Raw genomic sequence first — 22,113 nt, 5'->3', positions numbered from 1 at the left:
CTTCTCTATAGCTTCAACTCCTCTTTTTTCACTCTGTCTCTCTTACGCTTTCTTTCTTTTTCTCACTCGCTCATTTTGCTCTCTTTCTTTATGTCTCTCTGTTTTATATTCTGTCTTTCTCTCTCTTTTTTTTGGACTCTCTTTTTTTCTCTTTCTCAGTCTTCTCTTTCTCTTCTGTCTTTCTGACTCTCTTTCGCAACCTTTCTGCCTATCAATCGGTCTTTTTTTCTCACTATTTGACTTCTTTTCTCTCTCTCTCTCTCGTTTCGCTCTCTTGCTTTATGTCTCTGTTGTGTTCTGTCTTCTCTCTCTCTCTCTCTCTATCTTTCGCACTCTCTTTTTTTCTCTCTTTCTCTCACTTTCTCTGTTGTGGATTTCTTTGTTCTCACTCTTCCTCTCACTTTCTCTCGTTCTCTTTCTCTCATCAATCTACTTGTCGTCGTCCCCCGTGAGTGTTTTTTTTCTACCATGTGGCCCCCGAGCTCAAATGACTTCGACACTTCTTGTTTTGGAGGGTTGATGACATCAATATTAACCCCCCATTCCACCCCTTAATGCTGAGCGCCAAGCAGGGAGGCAATGAGTACCAATGTTGTAAGTCTTAGGTATGACTCGGCCGAGGCTCGAACCAGCGACCTCCCAGTCTCAAAGCGGGCGCCCTACCATCTAGGCTACCGAGCTGGTTATTGTGTGAATGTCCCAGAGAAGTTTCCTTTTGTGTAAGAAATTCCAGCAACGTTTATTCAAAGTTGATTTGCATCCTGTAAATTTGCATTGTGGAAGAGTGCTGTTTAAAGTGGCCAGCAGGGGTGGATTAACTACAGCCTGAGGGCCACATACGTCCTGACAATTTTTACAACCGTCCCAGCAAACGAAAATGTGAAAAAATAATGTAAATTAAAGGGTAAAAATGTAATATAATACATAAAAAATAATAAATAAAAATGTGTCAAATTGCGGACGCAGACAGGTCATTTTTCAAATAGCTGGCTACATTTTCCTGTATTTCACATTTTTTTCTATTATGAATTTATTTTTCATCAGGATATTTATCAAAATTCATGCAAAAATAAACCCACTTTTGAGCTAGCCATATTGCATTTTCTATCTATCTATCTATCTATCTATCTATCTATCTATCTATCTATCTATCTATCTATCTATCTATCTATCTATCTATCTATCTATCTATCTATCTATCTATCTATCTATCTATCTATCTATCTATCTATCTATCTATCTATCTATCTATCTATCTATCTATCTATCTATCTATCTATCTATCTATTCTGGTCATATCTCTCGAGGGGGTTGACAGTAAGACAAACACATACAAAAACCATATCATACGGGTGCCCTGCCCATCCCTTAGAACACGTCTAAACATCCCACTATTCATTTACAACACCTCTTCACTCATTCCTATCACAAACAAGAGCTTTAGCTTTCACTGTATTTAGACCTCATTCTTGCAGTGCACTCATAACAGCATCCATCCACGTCAATCGCGCCCTTCCTCTTGGTCTCTTTCCATTTACTTCAGCACTGTAGATCCTCTTCAACATTCGCTCCTCATCCATCCTCTCCATGTGTCCAAACCAACCGAGTACTCTCTTATCCACACGCTTGCTTAGTTCCACTACTACTCCAGTTCTGTCTCTCACAATTTCATTTCTCAATCTATCCAATCTTGTCACTCCTAACATACTCTTCAAACACACTATCCCAAAAACATTTCATTTACTTCTCAAATCTGCGTTCAGACAACACAGTCGGCACAATCACATTTAAATTCAGTGCTTAAAAATTTCATATACAGTGGAACCTCGGTTCTCGACCATAATCCGTTCCAGAACCCTGTTCGAAAACCGATTTGTTCAATCATCGAAATCGTTTTTCCCATTAAAAGTAATGTAAAATTGTTTTAATCTGTTCCAACACGCTGAATCTTTACCATGAACGTAAACATGAAGCTAACCCAGGCTAATCGTACGTTCGCGTTAGCGTAATCTTCCGTACGAAAGATTACGCTAACATGAACGTGTAAAAATAAAAAAATCAGGTCGTTTACACGTCATTTAGCACCCGGGTCTCCACAAAAAGTGGTGAGCGGTTAAAGGATAAAGAAAATAATTATGAATAGGATTTCTTACCTTTGTGGTGGTCTGCAGAAGCCATGCTCTATTCCCTCGAAAGAAGGGAAACTCGCACACCTTCTTCATATTTTCCTATTATTTCTTTCTTAAATGCAATAGTTGTACGCACTACTCTTCTTTTTTCACCTGTAGCAACTTTGCTGCTTGCACCGACCTTCTTCAGAGGCATAATAAGGGGCTAAAACACTCCGTTCACCGATATTAAAAGCGAAAGCGAAAAGAAGCAAGTGCGCACGTCATAACAGTTCTTCACGAGGGGTGGGGGCAATCTACACGATCTACACCCGTACGCCGCTCAGCATCGCACCCTAGCGTACCGGCGTTCGAACTCTGACTTTTTGAACGAAAAGCGAAGCAAGAATTTCTCAAAATTTTGGGTCGAGAACCGATTTGTTCGAACTGAGAGGCGTTCGAAAACCGAGGTTCCACTGCAGTATATTACTTTGCTTTAAATCTGACTATTTTAAAACAAATGTGATAAAGTGGGCTATCTATTGACAGATAGAAAATGAATAGAAAAAAAACAAAACAAGACGTGTGCTTGTTTAAAACTGGAAGTGGCTAACTTTTACTCAAACAGAAATCTAATGCGTTTGTTAGAGTGGTTTATTTAAGCACAAAGACTTAGTCTCGTTCATAATAAAGCAGCTCTAGACTAAAAAAATATCTCAGGTCAAGATATTTCTTTGTTGTTTAAATTTGAAAAAGCAGGAAGCGTTTTACGCATAAAGTTGTAATGTTGGCAGGTATGCATAGCCATAAAAGGCCATAAAATGGAGAAATGGAGATCTGTGTTTTGATAATAGCAATGACCATATGAAAAAATTGGATAGATTTCCGTTACCTGTTTTCCTCATGTTTTGCCGATGTATCGGATTTGAGACTTTATCTACGGATACAAAAAAGATTAAATCAATGTTTTTTTTACTCCTTGCCTGGGCCTTTTACCACATATTTAAACACCACCGTGACATTCCATTAAAAACATTTGCCCAACCCTGGCATATGGGTACAAACACTGACTCTGCAGAGTGAGAGGGTGATGATTAGCTGATAAGAGCTAGGCTTAATAAATGACAGCCAAATACCTTACGGTGAGTAGTGTCGGAATCTAAAGGTTGCCCGAACGTCGATGAGTTAGAAATTACCTTTGGTGTTTTCGTAGCGCCTGAACATATTGCAATTTAAAATGGCTAATGCAGGGATGTCCAAACTTTTCATAAAGCGAGCCAGATTTGGTAAGCTGAAAATGTGTGAGGGCCTGGCATTCTTTGAACAGTCTTTCATAAAATTACCCTGCCTGAAAAGTTTGCAGTGCTTGGCAATCACCGTCGCGACATCATAGCTCGCCTTTGTAGGATTTTCATTTGACTCGCAGGGTCTCATGAAAAAGCGCTGCTGTGTTCACACTTCTTTTCCAGTTAGCTTGTCATGTTTGGTCCGGCAGTGCCTTTTCAAATCATGTTCTTTGAAAACAGTCTCTTGGCAAATTAACCAGACAGTTTTTTTTTATTTTAACTTTCCCTTGTCCTGGAAGCGATGGCCCTCACTGTCAACTTTCTTTTTTTTATTCACAGTCGCCATGTAAGAAATGGGGTGGGCTAGAATTCTCACAGAAAGCCAAGGGCATAGTGGCCAAAGGGCTACTGTCATCCTCTGGTGAAACGGGGACTTCTTTTTGGGTAAAAAAATATTTTATACTGTGGTCAACATGACTGGTCGGCCACAAATGACAAATTTTTAGTGCACGGGTCAATAAAATTTTTACCACGGGCTGTAACTGGCCCCACTTTGGACATGCCTGGCCTAAGGGCCTGGTCACACAGCCGTTTGCGTCTGTATCGCGGGTAAAATTTTGCGGGTTCTTTTTGCCCGTGGTTGCCCACGATGGAAAATGCGCAAAATTGGCCAACCCGCTGTTCATCGGTGGTATGCCCGCAAAACAGACGCCGGCGACTGTTCCGCTTCCTCATCGCGTCATTTCCGCGTCATTTTCTCGTGTGGACCACGGGTATAAAAGCTGCCGAGCCGGCGTTATGCCGAGAAATGCATCCTTGCCGAGATTTGCATTCCCTCGCTACTACAACCACTTTTACCTCGTTTTATCTCACTTTTATATCACTTTTAGGGAATTTAATGGCGAACATATAACCAAAACCACTTCGTCTTGCATTTGTTGGGAATGTAATACAACTTAAACCATTCCGTCTTTGTATTTGTTGTGAACGTAATCGAACGGTAATGCACGCCGTATACAAATCACTTTTGAGCAGATAACATGTTTATTTTGCCTTTTTCTATTCAAATCGCTCGTATTGAAACTGTTATGCACTCTACCATAAAGCTTATTTCTGCATAATAAGCTTTACGGTAGAGTGCATAACAGTTCTCAAAAGTGATTTATATACGGTGTGCATTACCGTTCGATTACGTTCACAACAAAAACAAAGACGGAATGGTTTATGTTGTATTACATTCCCAACAAATGCAAGACGAAGTGGATTTGGTTTTATGTTCGCCATTACATTCCCTAAAAGTGAGATAAAACGAGGTAAAAGTGGTTGTAGTAGCGAGGGGATGCAAATCTCGGCAGGGATGCATTTCTCGGCATAACACCGGGCTGTAGAAATCATAACCGCTCAAGACACAGTCCCGTGAAGATCAAGATTTCAAGCTATGGCACCGAAGAAGCCAATATGTTATTATTGTAATAGTTTTTCATTTTTATTTTATTATCTTGTTATGAAATGAAAAGAAATGTCAAGAAATAAAAATGGATTAAGACGAGGTCACTACGGTGACGGGGATCCATGTTCACCCCTTGACGTCTCGAGCACAACTGACGTGTGCTCGGCAAATCGCGCTGTATATACGCGGAGAAAGGCGTTTGACCATCACACGCGTAACACGCTAATTTCATGTAATAACACCGCGATACAGGCGCAGAACATGCTATGACCGTGCTCCACCCACGATTACCCGCTGAAATTTCGCGTCCTACCCATGTGTAACCACGCCCTGGCTGCGGCCAGAGCACGTCGTTCCGCGTCATTTCTGCGTCATTACCTCGTGTGCCGCCCGCAGTTAACACGTGGTCTAAAGTTTTGAGCAGCGCAAAACTTTTTCGCGCGGCCAACCGCGAGTGAATTTCCGACCGCGTGTAAAGCACTGCTGTATCTCGTCTATATGGCGATCTCAAATCGTCCAACATCGTCTGCTTCACGGGCAGAAATTTCTGGCCGCGATTCAGCCTCGATACGCCCGTGAAAGGCTTGGTTTTGAGCAGCGCAAAACTTTTTCGCGCTGCCAACTGCGTGTGAATTTCCGACCGCGTGTAAAGCACTGCTGTATCTCGTCTGTATGGCGATCTCAAAGCGTCCAACAGCGTCTGCTTCACAGGCAGAAATTTCTGGCCGTGATTCAGACGCAAACGGCTGTGTGACCGGGCCCTAAGTGAAGCATCGGTGATGTTTGGCAGAGGGAAAAAATACTACCGCAATAGTTTTAGATTTGGTACACAGTAAAATTATTAGAAAAAAACAGAGTAAAAAATAATTTAAACTAAAGCCGGAAATGTAATGTTTTCTTAGTGCATCAAAGCAAAATCTCAACCTTTTAATACATCAAAGAGAAATGCAAACAAATCTCAAGCAATGTCATGAGAACGATTGCAATCACAACTGCAGTTTCGGTCTGTCATCTATTCACGCATACATGGTCTCAGTGATCACTGACGAAAGACTACCAGAACTCGCTATGATGTCTATGATGTCTTTGATGTCTTTTCTTAGAAATCTTTTTGAAACAGGGAAGAACAAATCATGTTCGCTAACTTAATAATTCATTTCATTTGATAATTTAGATGTATATGTCAAATTGTATATTGATTAATTAATTTCTAACTGGATTTTTAACTGGGGTTACATATATTTATTACAAGCGTCATCATTATCACTTCCTGATCTTATAATGATAGAGACATTAAAATAGCCATGTTTATTTATTTGTGTGTGTGTTGCCCTTAATCACAAGGAGTCTCAAAGGGCTGCACAGACTATTTCAAACTACAGACTATTATGACACCATCTCCTGATCTAAAACCTACATGAAGGCAAGGAAAAACTCAAAAACCTCGACATGAGAAAAATGAAGAAACCTTGAGAAGGGACCGCACATGAGGTTATCCCCCTTCCAGGATGACCAGGCTGCAACGGATGTTACAATAACAAATAATACACAGATATTGCCAACAGGAAAGAAAGGTTATTCATAAGCTAAAGAATAAGTGTGTTTTAAGCCTAGAGTTAAACAGTTCCACTGCAGATCAAATCTCAGAGGGCAGAGCATTTGAATGGAGAATGCTTTCGAACCTGTGGTTCGATTCTTGGCACTTGGGTTCACTAGTAGACCAGCATTTTCAGAGCGAATGCTCCGGACCGGATCATAGGGGGAAATTAAATCCGAAAGATAAAAGGGGACCAAGTCCATGCATGATTTTGTATACTACCGACAGAACCTTAAAACCACACCGTAAGCTAACAGGGAGCCAATGCAGGTTAGCTAAAATCGGGGTCATGTGATCAGACTTTCTTGTCTTAGCTAAAAGCCTCGCTGTATCGTTTTGTACTAGCTGCAGGCTCTTGATTTTGGACTTAGAAGACCAGGGAGCAGTACATTACAGTAATTGAGACCGGAGGTAACAAACGCATGAATTATAATCTCCGCATCGTGACCTGCATCTCCCAAGTTTGTTTGTTTTTTCACTTAGAAAGATGAAATAACGCTGTTATTTTCCCAATTTTCATGAAAGCTACATTTACCATGGAGAGGTTAACAAAATCTATATTTAGATAACTCTTTCGGAAAACCTTTGAGGGACGATTTTGAACAGGGGTCTCCATCCATTTTAAAGCTGAGAGCTACTTTTTGTTCTATATTAGCGTCAAGAGGCACCCAGTTTGATTTTCATGTTATTACTATATTATTAATATGTTGTTACCAGGTTAATAATTATAAGTGTAACATTTTCAAGTATAAAAAGAATATAAAAGCTGGAGATGAGCAGCTCCTTCGAAGTTTTTATAACAGAATATTCCAGGTACAATAGGGCTAATGAACAATGGCCGTAGGTTTTCACCGGCAGAAAACTAACATGACTAAAAATCACTTTTATACTGGAAGGGTGGTCCATGAGTCACATTTTCGTTTTGTTTTACCTTCTTTTTTTTTTTCTTTTTTTTTAATCTAGCCTTTTTCATTATATTTTAGGCTATCCTGTCCTTAATTAAAGTTTTTTTTTTTAAATTTTTGGAAGTGCTTCAGTTGAATAGAATATAGAATTGGATATGAATGCGATATAGAATAGAATTTCCTTTTATTGTCATTCTTTGTAACCATGCACACAGAACGAAATGTCGATACACCTGACCCGTACAGTTAAACTGTAGCGAGCCGATATGGGGTGTTTAAACACCCCCCAAAACAGGCTGGTTACGCCCATGCTTCAGACATGCCTTTAGTTACTGTTGGTACAGACACAAGCCTGTCGACTGTTACCAGAATCTGTAGTGATAATATGATATTTCACCTGGTATCAGTCCAATATCAATATAACTATCCATCCATTTACTAAAATTCTACTTTGTTGTTGTTCTTTCTTATTCTTCCCAGGACAAAATGAATGAAGGATCTCCATTCGCTCGCTACTCCAAATAACTGCAAATGGAAGAAGGAATTGCAAACAACGCCTCCCTAAGCCGCTGTCTCCACGCACGGCACTTCACCATCAGTGATGAATAATTCAGCCTCCGCTTCTATTTTTTGTTTAGACAATCAGTCATTTACTGGCATTCTAATGTCACAATGTCTTAGGAAGTGGAGCACAGCTCAAGCTTGAGCGGTAGGGATGAATAAACCCCAAAACACAGTGATGTTTAATAAAGGATTAGTAAATAGAAAATATAAGACTTTTGAATTTTCTTTTATTTTTTTTATAAAACTCTTGTTACTCACCTTGTCAATTGACAACAAGTCATACAAAACGTTATCGAGGGTCATGTCCTTCCACAAACTATTGTCCTTTTCTCACACGAGTCAGGTTTCCTGACTCAGCAGCATAATACAGCAACAGTACTCACTTTTGAATTGGAAGAGGCAAGGCTACAATGACACTACCCGCATCATCAAATACAACCTTGAACATAGGTGGGTATCAACGAGTTGCATTTACTTGAGTATATTTTGGGACATTTTACTTGTAGAATTTAAAAAAATGTACTTATTACTTTTACTTGTGTAGATGTATGAAGAAAAAAGTGTATTCTTACTCCGCTACATTAGGCTACATCGAACCTGTTACCAAAATCCCCTTCAGGAAATTACGTTTTTAATTGTATGCAAAGGCACTTTTTTTTTTGTCAGAGACCTTTTTTCTTTTATTCAGATTTGACCATTGACCCAAACAACCACCAGGGATCAAGGCTAAGAATATATATATATATATATATATATATATATATATATATATATATATATATATATATATATATATATATATATATATATATTTTCCACTTTCCTCCGAGTTGTTTACTGTCATGATTACTGATGCGGTGCACCTGAGTCTGGTCCGTCTGGCGCCAACAGTCGCGGACGCTGATTGGCTGCTTCCTCTTTTTTAAATCCTCGCCTTCCTGACAACATTTGTCGGATCGCTTGTGATCCTACGCTACACGCTAGGCAAACTTTTGTGACTCCTGACTCTATCCTGCCCTGTTCTCCGTCTGATTCCTGTTTCCGACCTTTTTCTGAACCCGTTTATGTTTTTGCTCCTCCGCCCCGGCCATCAACCTGTTTTTTCTTAGTGTCAACAACTACCTTCGCTCGACACGGAAGTGCCACTTCCGCGTTCCAGCTATCTGCTACCCGTGACCGACGATCATCGGATCGTGGATGCAAGTCCTTTTCTCCTTCTAAATAAAACTGAGCAAAACGAACGCAATTGGATCCCATCTCCGTTCCTGGTCCGTGACAGTTTACGTCACGTCTTTTCTGAACATGTCATCATTCAAAATAGCGACTAGCATATATGTTGAACACTTCAAGGGGGACAATGATATGTTCGGTGTCGTTGGTTAAAGGTGTTTTAATCCTTTTCGTCCGCATCAACTTTCTTAACATTTGTCATTTTGTTTTGGTGCGCGCTCCCGTTCGCCTCTTATTCGTCTGTCTTCCATTCCTCATTGGGCTCTCTTTCACCCTTCTAATGGGCCAACCAAATCACTTTCAGGACCTCTTAGCTGCCCCCTGTGGCTGATCACAAAAAATTGTTTTGCAAAACTAACAGAAAAGTGCTAAATAATTAAAGTGCAAAATAAATTGGACAAGATTAACATAAAATATTAACATAAATGAAACAACATGAAAAAAATGAATAATGCAAAAAACATGCCTGGGGGTGTTCCTTGTTAGAAGCATCCATTCAACATTCATTCATTCACTTCAGGCACTCAATTACGTAGGTCTCACATATTGTTAGATAGCGATTACTAATATAGTATTTACGAATGTGCCAAAAGAAAAGGCAAATGATGGCTGATTGGCGAAAAATTAGAGCCCTGTATTTGACAGAACCCCAACTCGTGTCATTTGCAAACAAATCGTCTCAATGAGCAGGCTCTTGAAAGTGGACAAAGGGAGACCGCTTCCCACTAATCAACAGCTGGTTAGCCCGCAGACGCCTTCTTTCTCTTATGATTGGTCAATATGATTTTCTTTTATTCTGTGTTGTTGACTTTAATTTTGTAAAGCATAAAAAAGGTTAAAAATATTGTTGTTGTTTTTTTTCTTGTAGATATTTAAATGTTTTAACTACAGATCCTGTGTTTTTCAGTACTGCATTAATTTGTTTGTATAACAACGTAAAGTATGTTCTTTTTTTTTTTCTTTTATCCCTTTTTTTGTTATTAAAACTTTTATTTTGAATTTTTTCCCCATTTTTAAAAATTCATTCCGTGCATAATGTTACACAATACTTGGTAATTTAGGGATTAAAGCAAAAAAACAACAACAGAGAAGCCATTTCATGTGCCAAGCTGGAAAAACCTTCTTTTCGAGTAAACTCTAGTCCAATTCTTTGAAAACATTTTTTTAACTATCGCGAAACGGCAAATCAATCAAGTCAAACGAGTTCGAGGTGTGTAGTGTAAGGAAGTCCGTCTCTTTTTAGAGAACCGGCTTCTTCGGCTCAAATTTAAGAGAGCCGGCACTCAAATGGCTCACTTGCTTTTCAAACATTGTAAAGCGGAAAAGCACATGCAACCAGAGTACAGGAAAGGCTCAACAGGAATCAGTGAGGAGGTTATAATGTAGAAGGACCTGTTTTTTTCTTTTCCATTTTTTTTTTTCTTCTTTTCTTCTTTTTTGTTGGATGTTTCCTCTTTTCCTTTTTTTTTCCTGCTTTTCCCTTTTTACCTTGTATTGTTTTGATTGTTTTCGCATTTTGCTTATTCTTTCTTCCTTTCTTTTATTGTTTCTTCTTTTATCTTTCGCTTTGTCTTCATTTTTTTTTTCTTCTGTTACCTATCTTTTCATTGTCTTTTTTTCTGTTTTTGTCTCCCAAAAGTAATTTTGTGCATGTTGTTTGTATCCCTTAACCACTTGAGTCATTAGGTACCTTTTTCCTGTGGTGTGTCTTAGTACAGGCTGGTGGCGTCCATTCCACTCCAGGCCAACAAATCTTTCCACCCGGTCTCGAACCGGGGATCTTTCGCGAATGTGCAAACCCCAGCACTGTGGAAACATGCTTAATGTTACACAATATATTTTTTAATATATGGATAAAGCAACACACACATCCTAAATAAGCTTTTGGTTGCCGAAAGAGCAGCTTTTCGAAAAAGAGACGGAACTCCCATCACTGCGAACTTGTTTGAGTCACTGTTAAATTCTGCAAACACGCAGCACAACACAGAACCGAAGACACACAGATGACAGGCAAAAAGTGCAAGAGGAGTGAACATGATGATACCAGTCCTTATTTAAATGTGTTCCTATTTATTCTCCTGGCTTTTTTGGCTTCACCTAGCACCTTTCTGCCCTCCATCATACCAAACTGATATCATTCTCACTGCTCTGTGTTCATTTTACCGCTAAAGAGGAGTGGTGGTGGTTGAATTTCCCCAGATCGTAAAACTCACCTCATCTGTTGCGCTAAATGTGGCTAAATAGCTGACTACAGAATGAATGCACAAGTAAGGTTATATGTTCAAATCATTTTTTCATCCAGCCATCCCAAACTCCACCTTGACATGAGCCAGCCCTTCGGGAAATCTCCCATTCTTCTCGATTAGCCTCTCTTTTGCATATACGGTATAGCGCGATGATCTGTGAATCCCTGTTGGAAAGTTCTTTTTGTTACATTTTGTTCATTCAGTAATAATTATTTTTGAGTCGCATTAACATTGTGTTGGGAAATATACAGTTAAGATGTGATTATCTCTGTTCTTTCTTTTCTTTCTATTTGCCCCCACCCTGTAATTGTTTTGTTTTGTTAAATGTACACCTGATGCCTAATATATACATAAAACAATAAAAACGAATTGTTGTGGACAGTCAAAATGTTGACTGGACAGTTATGGACTATGCACATTAAATCATAAGTGATATAAAATATCACCCAATACACCAACGTATATCAGTAGCCGTGTCCTTAAGACTTTCTGATAGTTTTCCCCTGACCTTCTTACTTCAACAACCCGAAACGATTTATTTTAGTTTTCATGTACCACCCCACGTTTTTAAGTGGCCCCATCTCGCCACCCCGAGGAAACATTTCTGGAGGCGCCAGAGTTCCCTGGTAAGCAGTGAAGGATTTTATACATTTGACTATAAAGGATTTTATATTATTGAATACAAGCTACATTTATTGAGTGCAATGAAGATTTTCACCTAATAGGGTGTAGTTCAATGACAGGTCGCGCCGTTCCGAATGCAGACTATTTTGTCTAGTTCTGTTGATAACAGGACTCTGACGGAGGACGGCAGGCGATGTTTGGAGGACAAGGCCCTGATGACTTAGAAACACTCGTCGTTGTTTTTGAGTTTTCCAGACATCGCAACGCCCAGGTTGGGCTTCATTGGCACACTCATGGGAGGAGCCGGCACATCATCTTGCAGAGAGGCGTGGGCCGAGAGAGAAAGGCTGGAGGATTTCAGAAAAGGCTTGCCAGAGACTCAGACGACACTAATTCGACTAATTCGCCCATATTCGATGGAGTACACTTAGTTAAATCGCTAATGAAATTAAATCTGCCCCAGTGTGAAAATGTCGGCTTTTCTTGTCCATCCTTTCCATCAAGAAACGAGCGCGCATTGTTGGGTGAATTTTTAATGGAGTCAGATGACTAATTCGAACAATTTGGTAAACGATAAATTTTAATATTTAATCACTAACAGCAGTTACTTTTACAATCGAGAAGTTCTGTTACTTAATCAGTTACTTTTTGGAAAAAGTAGTGAGTAACTATAACTTGTAACTTGTTTAAAATAAAGTGCCCAACATTGACTATAACCGTTGTAAATAAAACGGGTATGACACGGAAAGATTTAGAGAAAAAAGCTTGACTTACTACGCAAAATATGATCAATTTAAGCAGAATATAATTGTTGAAATAAAAAAAAAAACTTAGCATGCAAAACGGGACGAAAGCTTGAAGAGCGCTGCGCCTGCGAACCTGTTAAGGTTTTGGTCACGTGGTCTCTCGCAGACGTCACGGTGACGGTGACGGCGGGGCGCCTCGGCGCCACGCGAAGAACAGTTTGAACACTTTGAAGGAGTTTAAAGTCGAACTATGCTAACAAGGCGCAGCAATAAAATATGAAAAAGGTGATAAAGGCTTCCGTCTTGCCCAGTTGAGAGGCTTCAAAGAGAAAGGAGGCGTTGGAGTTGCCCGGCGTCGACGGGACAGTCTCACCGGTGAGTTTACTTCGTTAAAGGTTCGTTACAGAAGATTTATACCAACATGTCCACAGCACATTGTTTTTCTAAACACAACACCAAACTTTACAATTTCTTTCACACTTTCACTTTTTGATCTTTAACACTAGTCAATATTTAACGATACCATTGTGTTTAATTGTGTTGTATTATGTGCAAAGAAATACGGGATGACTGTCCTTCAACTGTCTTTTTATCTCCTTCCTTCCTCCATTTATCTGCTTCCTTTATTCTGTTGCCAACCCCCAAGACAGACAGACACAGGGGCTTGCCGTGGATTATTTCTTTCCTGTACCTCAAGGGAAAAGGGAAGACTGTCTCGAATGTTCATCATGACAATAGACGCTCCAAAGTCTAACACAGCCTGCTGGCAAAACATTTTTTTCACTATGGAAGAAGTACAGTAGCGGAAACAAAACTGACCAAACTAATTCTTTAAAGCAAGGGTCAACCAACCTTTTTGAAGTGGAGGGAAAATTACCACATGTCATGTTATTACTATGTTGTTTGTCATTCCAGAGGTGGGTAGAGTAGCCCAAAAATTACTCAAAAGAAGTACTAATACTTTAGAAGAAGCAAAAGGGAACCATCCAAAAAATTACTTGAGTTAAAGTAAAAATAACACTTGGTCAAGTTAAGTCATGTTAACATGTATGGATCTTAATCACAAGAAGTATCAAAGGGCTGTACAGACTACAGACTAATACAGACTACAGGCTATTGTTACACCATCCTCTGATCTAAAACGTACATGTGGGCAAGGAAAAACTGAAAACTTTAGCATGAGGAAATTAAGAGACCTAGAGAAGGGATCGTATATGAGGTACCGCTTCGGTTTAAGATCCCTATGGCGTCTGTGACTCTTCAGTGACTGTTACTTCAGAAGAAGCAAAAAGCAACCATCTAAATAATTACTTGAGTAAAGTAAAAATAACACTTGGTCAAGTTAAGTCATGTCAACATGTATAGATCTTAATCACAAGAAGTATCAAAGGGCTGCACAGACTATCACAGACTACAGGCTATTGTTACACTGTCCTCTGATCTAAAACGTACATGTGGGCAAGGAAGATCTGAAAACTTCAGTTTGAGGAAATAAGGAAACCTTGAGAAGGGATCGCATATGAGGTACCGCTTCTGTTCAAGATCCCTATGGCGTCTGTGCCTCTTCAGTGACTGTTACTTCAGAAGAAGCAAAAAGTAACCATCCAAATAATTACTTGTGTTAAAGTAAAAATAACACTTGGTCAAGTTAAGTCATGTTAACAAGAATATATCTTAATCACAAGAAGTATCAAAGGGCTGTACAGACTACAGACTATTGCAGACTACAGGCTATTGTTACACCATCCTCTGATCTAAAACGTACATGTGGGCAAGGAAAAACTGAAAACTTCAGCATGAGGAAATTAAGAAACCTTGAGAAGGGATCGCATATGAGGTACCGCTTCTGTTTAAGATCCCTATGGCGTCTGTGCCTCTTCAGTGACTGTTACTTCAGAAGAAGCAAAAAGTAACCATCCAAATAATTACTTGAGTTAAAGTCAAAATAACACTTGGTCAAGTTAAGTCATGTCGACATGTATAGATCTTAATCACAAGAAGTATCAAAGGACTGTACAGACTAAAGACTATTACAGACTACAGGCTATTGTTACACCATCCTCTGATCTAAAACGTACATGTGGGCAAGGAAAAACTGAAAACTTCAGCATCAGGAAATTAAGAAACCTTGAGAAGGGATCGCATATGAGGTACTCCTTCTGTTTAAGATCCCTATGGCGTCTGTGCCTCTTCAGTGACTGTTACTTCAAAGAAGCAAAAAGTAACCATCCAAATAATTACTTGAGTTAAAGTAAAAATAACACTTGTTCAAGTTAAGTCATGTTAACATGTATATATCTTAATCACAAGAAGTATCAAAGGGCTGTACACAGTACAGACTATCACTGACTGCAGGCTATTGTTACACCATCCTCAGATCTAAAACGTTCATGTGGGCAAGGAAAATCTGAGAACTTCAGCATGAGGAAATTAAGAAACCTTGAAGAGGGATCGCATATGAGGTACCGCCTCTGTTTAAGATCCCTATGGCGTTTGTGCCTCTTCAGTGAGATCTTGTGGCCTTTTGAATTTCTTTAGGAATATCAAAGGTAGCATCAAAATTGCTGAAAGAAAGTCGTAATTCAGACTCAGTCCCAGATTTAAAGGTTCCTGGCAACTGTAGGCATTGTTGTCCAAGCATGTGTCCAGAAGAGAAAGCAAAATAGACAAGAAAACAGTCTGATCTCATCTCGTCTCATTAGCTGCACTGCTTATCCTCAGTAGGGTCGCGGGGGTGCTGGAGCCCATCCCAGCAATCATCGGGCAGTGGGCAGGGGACACCCTGAACTGGTTGCCAGCCAATCGCAGGGCACACAGGGACAGACAACTCGCTCGCTCAATCACACCTAGGGACAATTTGGACCGGCCAATCCACCTGAAATGCATGGCTTTGGAATGTGGGAGGGAACCGGAGTGCCCGGATGAAACCCACGCAAGCACGGGGAGAACATACAAACTCCGCACAGGAAGTCCGGTAGCTGGATTTGAACCCACACAGGTTCCCAAGACCTTAGAACTGTGCCGCACACAGTAATAAATACAAAAGTAGCTGCAGAGCCGTTAGCGGATCTCTTCTTGGCTCTTAGGATCAATTGTAGACCTGCATTTAAAGAGCGAAGGCTCCGAACAAATAACACAAAAAAACAAAACGAGCACAGAAAATGAATGAAAATTGCATAGATATTGCAATATTTGTTTCAAAAATCACAATTAGTTTTTTTTTTTCAAAAACTGTGCAGCCCTACTCTGCAGGAAGAACAACAATCTAGCCCTTGGCTCGGCAACTGATAATGTTGAAAGAGACATTTTGGACCAAAAGAGACAAAAAAAAATTGTCAGGAACTTCAAACTAATGAAAAGCCTTATATAAGCCTTATTGTAAATGCAACACATGCTGTATGTACGTATCCAAATTAGCCTACTATCAAAATGACTAAGTTGGATGCAGCATATCCTGAGGTGTATGACGTGACTACTCTGTTTTAGGATAACGCTTCTAGTTTAAGTTAGTTATTATGTTAAAGAATTACAGAATATTTAATTGTTTTGATAAAATAAAAGAATGCAATTAGGAAATTCAGTTTTTATGTTATTTTTATTTTGAGGATGGAAAAAAACAGCAACGTTTCATAATGTGCTTCTTATCTGGGCAACAAAAAGAAACACAGCACGCATTTATTAAAATAACATAAAAACCTTTTCAAAAGGTAAAGTTAATAAAATTGCATTAATACAGTTTATGTTCAATTTCTGTGCAACTATTTTTTTCTATTTTTACCTTTGGGCTCCACACCCTATGGTTTGCTTTTGTACAGCCACCTGCTTTGCATGTGACGCTGCTTCTTTAAAAGGAGCGCGACTTGGGCCGCACACGGGACATGGAAGAAACAAAATCGAAGGAGGTATGCGTGTACTTACTTAAATAACGGGTTCAATGTAGTCTAATGTAGGGGAGTAAAAGTAACATTTCTTCTTCACAAATCTACTCAAGCAAAAGTTTAAAGTATCGTGATTTAAAAAGACTCCCAGAAGAACAAAATGTCCCAAAACGTACTCAAGTAAATGTGACAGAGTAAATTTAACTTGTTACTACCCACCTCTGTCTCAGTCAGACTCAGTCAATCACTTAAACATCATGCTATTTATGAATGATTAAATAAATAAATGAATGATATTGAATTACGCACTCCACAAAAATGAAGCACCCATATATATATTTATTCATACCTATATGTCACGTCCGGTACAAGCAGGGGACCCAGATGCGTAACGTTTCACACAATGCTTTATTAAGGGATCAGGGAAGTCAGGGCGAGAGGAAAAAGACAGCGATCTGGTGCTCGCTGGGCAGGAGGAGCCGGAAGCCTTCGCGAACGAAGCGTGGTCGGAGGTCGGAACAAGTCGGGCAGCTGGGACAGGAGAATGGAGCGTGGTCGGAGTTCGGAGCTTGGTCGGAGATCGGAGCTTGGTCGGAGATCAGAACAAGTCGGGCAGCCGGGACGAGCGGGAAGCGAGGGATCCGGGTTCGATACAGAAAACGGAATGAAGCAGGATACGGGTAGCCGGGACAGGAGAACGGTGCTTGCGTCGGGGATTGATAGAGGAAACAGAATCAGGCAGGATACAGGTAGCCGGGACAGGAGAACGGAGCTTGGATCGGGGATCAATAAAGGAAAAAGAGGACGGAATCGAGCAGGATACAGGTACAGGACGAGAACAGAACAGGAGCCATAGTAAAAAATGCTTCCCTTACATGTGCGGAGGTTTGCTGACGGACTGACCTGGAGTGAACAAGAATGACGTGCTTAAATAGGAGGAGACTAATTAGGGAACGATTGGCAGCTGGGGCTGAAAGAGTGAGCGCGTGTGATGGCGCTTGACAAATCATGACAATATATATACCTATTGTCTATATACATATATATATATATATATATATATATATATATATATATATATATATATATATATAGTACAATATGAGTGGGTGAAAGTTATAAAACGCCTGTTTTTATCACAGTCCAAATGCCAACCCAAACACCAAAAAGATTTTAAAAAAGAAGAGTTTATTAGTACTTAAGGAATGAGCTGAGGCTGCAGACGTGACTTTAGGCCAGGAGATGGCGGCAGTGAGTAGCAAAATTTCAAGTTGCGGACATCAGCGTTAAAAAAACAATATGCGTTTCAAAAAATCAAATTATGACCATCCAGTTTCAAATATGTGTAACTTTCTGAACATGAATTAAACTTTTAACATGAACTTTTCCGATTGTGGTTTTTGGCAAAACAGTTTATTGAAATATGACATTTTATCTGCACATTCATAGCTGAATTCGAGAGCTGCCATCCAAATCAGGCTACTGTGGCGCATGGCGAGATGACAGAAGCAAAAACTGTCAAGTTGTGTTTTGTATCCAAGGTCAAGCAGATAAAACATGTTTACCACACTTGGCTTGATGGGCACAAACTTGCCGAAAGTAATGTGCAAGGTGTATCCACTATTTTTTAAACTTCACTTAAACAGCAACGGCAATCCACTGTTAATCATTCGTTTTCCTTTGGTTATTGTCAAACAAATTGTAGACCTTTCGCTTGTGGTCAAGTAAAGACAAAATACAACAAAATAAATACAACTGTGGTGACTCCTTGAGTTAATCGAGCTTTACCTGTTTAGTAAAACCAACCAGCTAACCCTTGTGATCAATACTATAATTGTAATGCCCTTTTTTTGTGAAAGGAAATCCACTCTTGTCGTGCACATTTCATTTTTATGCTGTGGGAATAATGCATCTATTGTGAGGGTTTTTTGTTGTCTAAAAGTTTGCTGAATAAGCTATTGCACTGTTAAACTGTCGTACTGTTTTTGGCCGCAGTTTACGTCAAGAAGCTCGCACACGTTTGTGTATAGGAAAGTTTAGTTGAAGTGACTGAAGTAAATATAATGGCCGAATTGACTTTGGTTAATTGAGTACAATTCCTAACTTTAATGTTTTGTTATAAATTTAAAAACCTGAGCAATTTGCTCTTTAGGCATAGTTATTGCATTAAGCTCTGAGGATTTTCAAACACAATTAATCTGTTCCTTTTGAGACCAATAGGTGGCACAATGATGCTGCAAAAGTCCCAAGGCTTGTGTGAGCTCAACAAGATACCAAAGTTTCATTGAAACAAAAGACGTGAACCTTTTTCATATGCACTAAATGTTATCAACAAAAACATTTTGCTGTCGTAACAGGGGGCAGTTATAGATGTTAATTCCTCTTTTTCCTGAAGTCCTTTGATTCTTCGAAAGAGAATTGTGTAAAACAATCAAGAGAAAAACTGAAGTCTAACTAACAGAAGCTGGGTCAAAGGGGCAAGTTCATGAATATCATTGTTGCAACAATAAAGATAAGTGTATGCTTAATCTTGTGATGCTTGGTGGGGCTGGGAAGAGCTACCTTGCTTCACTTAACAGTCACTTCACAGCGGGTAGTTACTTAATAAACCTATCTTAGTAAGGTTCTTCGAAAAGAGTTGAAAGTGAAGCTTTGTGTGCTGGAAAACACTGAAAACCACTGTTGGAATTTGCCCCTTACAACACCAATAGTTTGATAAATGTTTTAAAAAAAAAAGATCATTTGGTGCTTTTATTTGTCTTTTTCTCAGCTATGTTTTTCTTTCTTTTTTCTCTCAGCTTGTGCTCTACTGTAACAACTAACACGCAGCAATGTCTTGGCTTGAGGTAAGACACAAACACAAACCCCATCATATAAATATTTTCTGGATAAATGCACGTGATTATTTATTTATCCCTATTTGCATTTGTGGTTCATAGGAATGTCAGCCACTCAATGTGACATTTTCTTTTGAATACCGTTCAATACTGTATGTTTTTAGGGCTGCAACTAAAGATTATTTTTATAATTTATCAATCTGACGGTTATTTTTTGTGATTAATCGATGAAACAGATTAAAAAACAAACAATCATTTTCTCTCCTCTGTTGAAATATTTAATTTTTTTTGGGACAGAAAAGAAAATACTTCTCCAAAGAAAATGTTCTACAGCATTAAACAGTAAAAATCTCGGGCTAGGGCTGCCCGATTAACCAAAATCTAATCGATATGGCGATGTGACGTAGTGAGATGGCACAACATTCATTTGGACAGGTAACTTAAAATTAGTTTTATCTGGTTATATCAGTATCAGAAATATTTTATTAACACTCCACTTATTGAAACATGAATATTTTGTTTGTTTGTTTGTACATGATTCAATTGTTTGTTTGTTTGTAAATGATTCAAATTGAATCTTTTCTTCCGGCGCCGTCACGAATGGCAGCCACTCCAGCAGCTCCCGTGTTATTTTCGATTGTTCTCGATTGTTCTCAGCTCAGGGATGCTGCTGGAAATGTGAATTTCCCTTCGGGGATGAACAAAGTATCTATCTATCTATCTATCTATCTATCTATCTATCTATCTATCTATCTATCTATCTATCTATCTATCTATCTATCTATCTATCTATCTATCTATCTAGTGCGATTGTGTCATCGCAAGACACTGCGGTTTGAGCGTTGTGTGAGCAGACAGCAACCCTAACAAACCTCCCCAGAAGAGGGTGCTGTTTTTGTAATAAAGCATGTCAATAGAATCTTCCCTAGTGTTGTCTTCATTTTAAAAACATTTTTGTATTTTTTTATGGAAATGTGAACAAAAGCAACATTTAATTTTTCTACTGTTGGAACATTTAAATGAAATAAAATAGGGCCTCAACTAACGATTATTTAAATAATCGATTAATCTGACGATTATTTTTTCGATTAATCGATGAATCGTATAAAAAAACACATTAATAATTTCCTCTTCATTATTCAAATATTGAAATTTTATGGGCAAATCAGACTAACAAAAATACATAGAAATGTTTGCTATTCACCTTCAAATATATCATTTTTTGTATAAAGTGCAATCAAAGGAATCTTAGTTTTTTTAAGGGACATCAGCTTTTGGAACTAGAAATAAATGCAAATGTGAAAACCCAGTACCACGATTTTCAACAATAACGAAAAAAAAACCACTATCACCTTGCTCACTAATTCACTCACTCTTCCTTCTTTGAGAACTTTTCATTGCAATGCAATAATATGAGCATTTATTATTATTATTATTTAAATGATGATCTTGTTGAGGATGCTCTCAGTGATGACAGCTGCTTGCTGTGTGCATGATTTCTCCTTTTCATCATGAAGCCTTTCATTGGTTGCTGTTTTCTTTTGAGATAGGAATGTATAGTACAATATGAGTATTTTTATGGCACATTTACAAGGACACAATAATCACTCAGACTTTACCAGAAAAGTTAAACTTGATGTTTAATCTTAAAATTATTAAGACTATTGTGTGCAGGTTGAGTTTTTTTATAAAGCATAAATAAATACTGCTTAAGATTATAAGTGTAATAAGGGTGGGCTCTTAAAAGCATAGGCTTCAGCCTACTCCCTTTGGGCACATGCCTATTTTAATATTGGATTGTTAAGCAGATTTGTGTGTGTGTGTGTGGTGCAAAAATGTGTTGATACCTTTTGTGGATAAGTGGTGCTGTGCCCTTATAAACTTAATACATTCATTTAACTGAAATAAAAAGTATCTCGCTCACTCACACGCAGTCATTATAAGCTAACAAGCAAACGCTAGCATTAAGCGAGCGACAAGAGACTAACGTCATGTTTCCTCACTTTATTCACCCCGGACTTTGCCAGAAAATTAAAACTTGATGCTTTATCTTACCACCATTGTGTTAAAATGGAAGATTTTCTTTTTATGAAGCACAATTGAAACACTGCGTAATCCTTTATTGACCTAGTATAATACAGTTCTCCCGGAGTTTTTTTGTTATTTTTTCCACAAAAGACTCAAAAATCATGTTATGAGTGAATACTTATGGCCTTTTTTCAGAACAACCCAAACTTTCAGTATCTGGTAATATCTACCATAATTATGTGGTGAGAATATGCAAAAACTTTTTAAATTAAAAACAAAACAAAAAAACAGACTGGGATTTTTCAGGATTATAATGAAGTATAGACTGGAACTGAAAATGAACACATTGTAAGATAATGGAAACATAGACTATTATAGATAAATACAAAAAAAGTTTTAGAGTTTTGCCCTCTTAGTGTCCATATATTTCACTGGAATCCTTGGTGCTGACTCTGATGCTCAATTCTCTTTAGCACAGGGAAACATGGTCTTCAGCAGTATTCATCCTAAAAGTTAGGCATGTATTAGTCTTGAAGGAAGGTAACCAATGGAAAGGTAGGTACATTAAAGTAATAAAAAGAATAATATACAATTATCAGAGGATAAAACCTAAA

General features: G+C 38.6%; 1 protein-coding gene across 1 annotated transcript in view; it reads left to right on the top strand.

Moving 5' to 3' along the window:
* Window positions 1-12,946: 12,946 nt before the first annotated feature.
* The window catches only part of LOC148355387 (3',5'-cyclic-AMP phosphodiesterase 4C-like), a 135,270-nt gene continuing 126,103 nt past the window's right edge, over window positions 12,947-22,113 (top strand). Inside the window, exons 1-2 of the mRNA XM_088349031.1 lie at window positions 12,947-13,151; window positions 19,433-19,480. Coding sequence (XP_088205157.1) covers window positions 19,466-19,480 — 15 coding nt within the window. The 5' untranslated portion in view covers window positions 12,947-13,151; window positions 19,433-19,465. The remainder of the gene's footprint in view (window positions 13,152-19,432; window positions 19,481-22,113) is intronic.

Source organism: Urocampus carinirostris, chromosome 12 (assembly GCF_059441175.1).
Source record: "Urocampus carinirostris isolate Australia breed hairy pipefish chromosome 12, RoL_Ucar_1.0, whole genome shotgun sequence".
In the NCBI taxonomy this organism is placed as follows: Eukaryota; Metazoa; Chordata; class Actinopteri; order Syngnathiformes; family Syngnathidae; genus Urocampus; species Urocampus carinirostris.
This window is presented reverse-complemented; position numbering and strand designations above follow the sequence as displayed.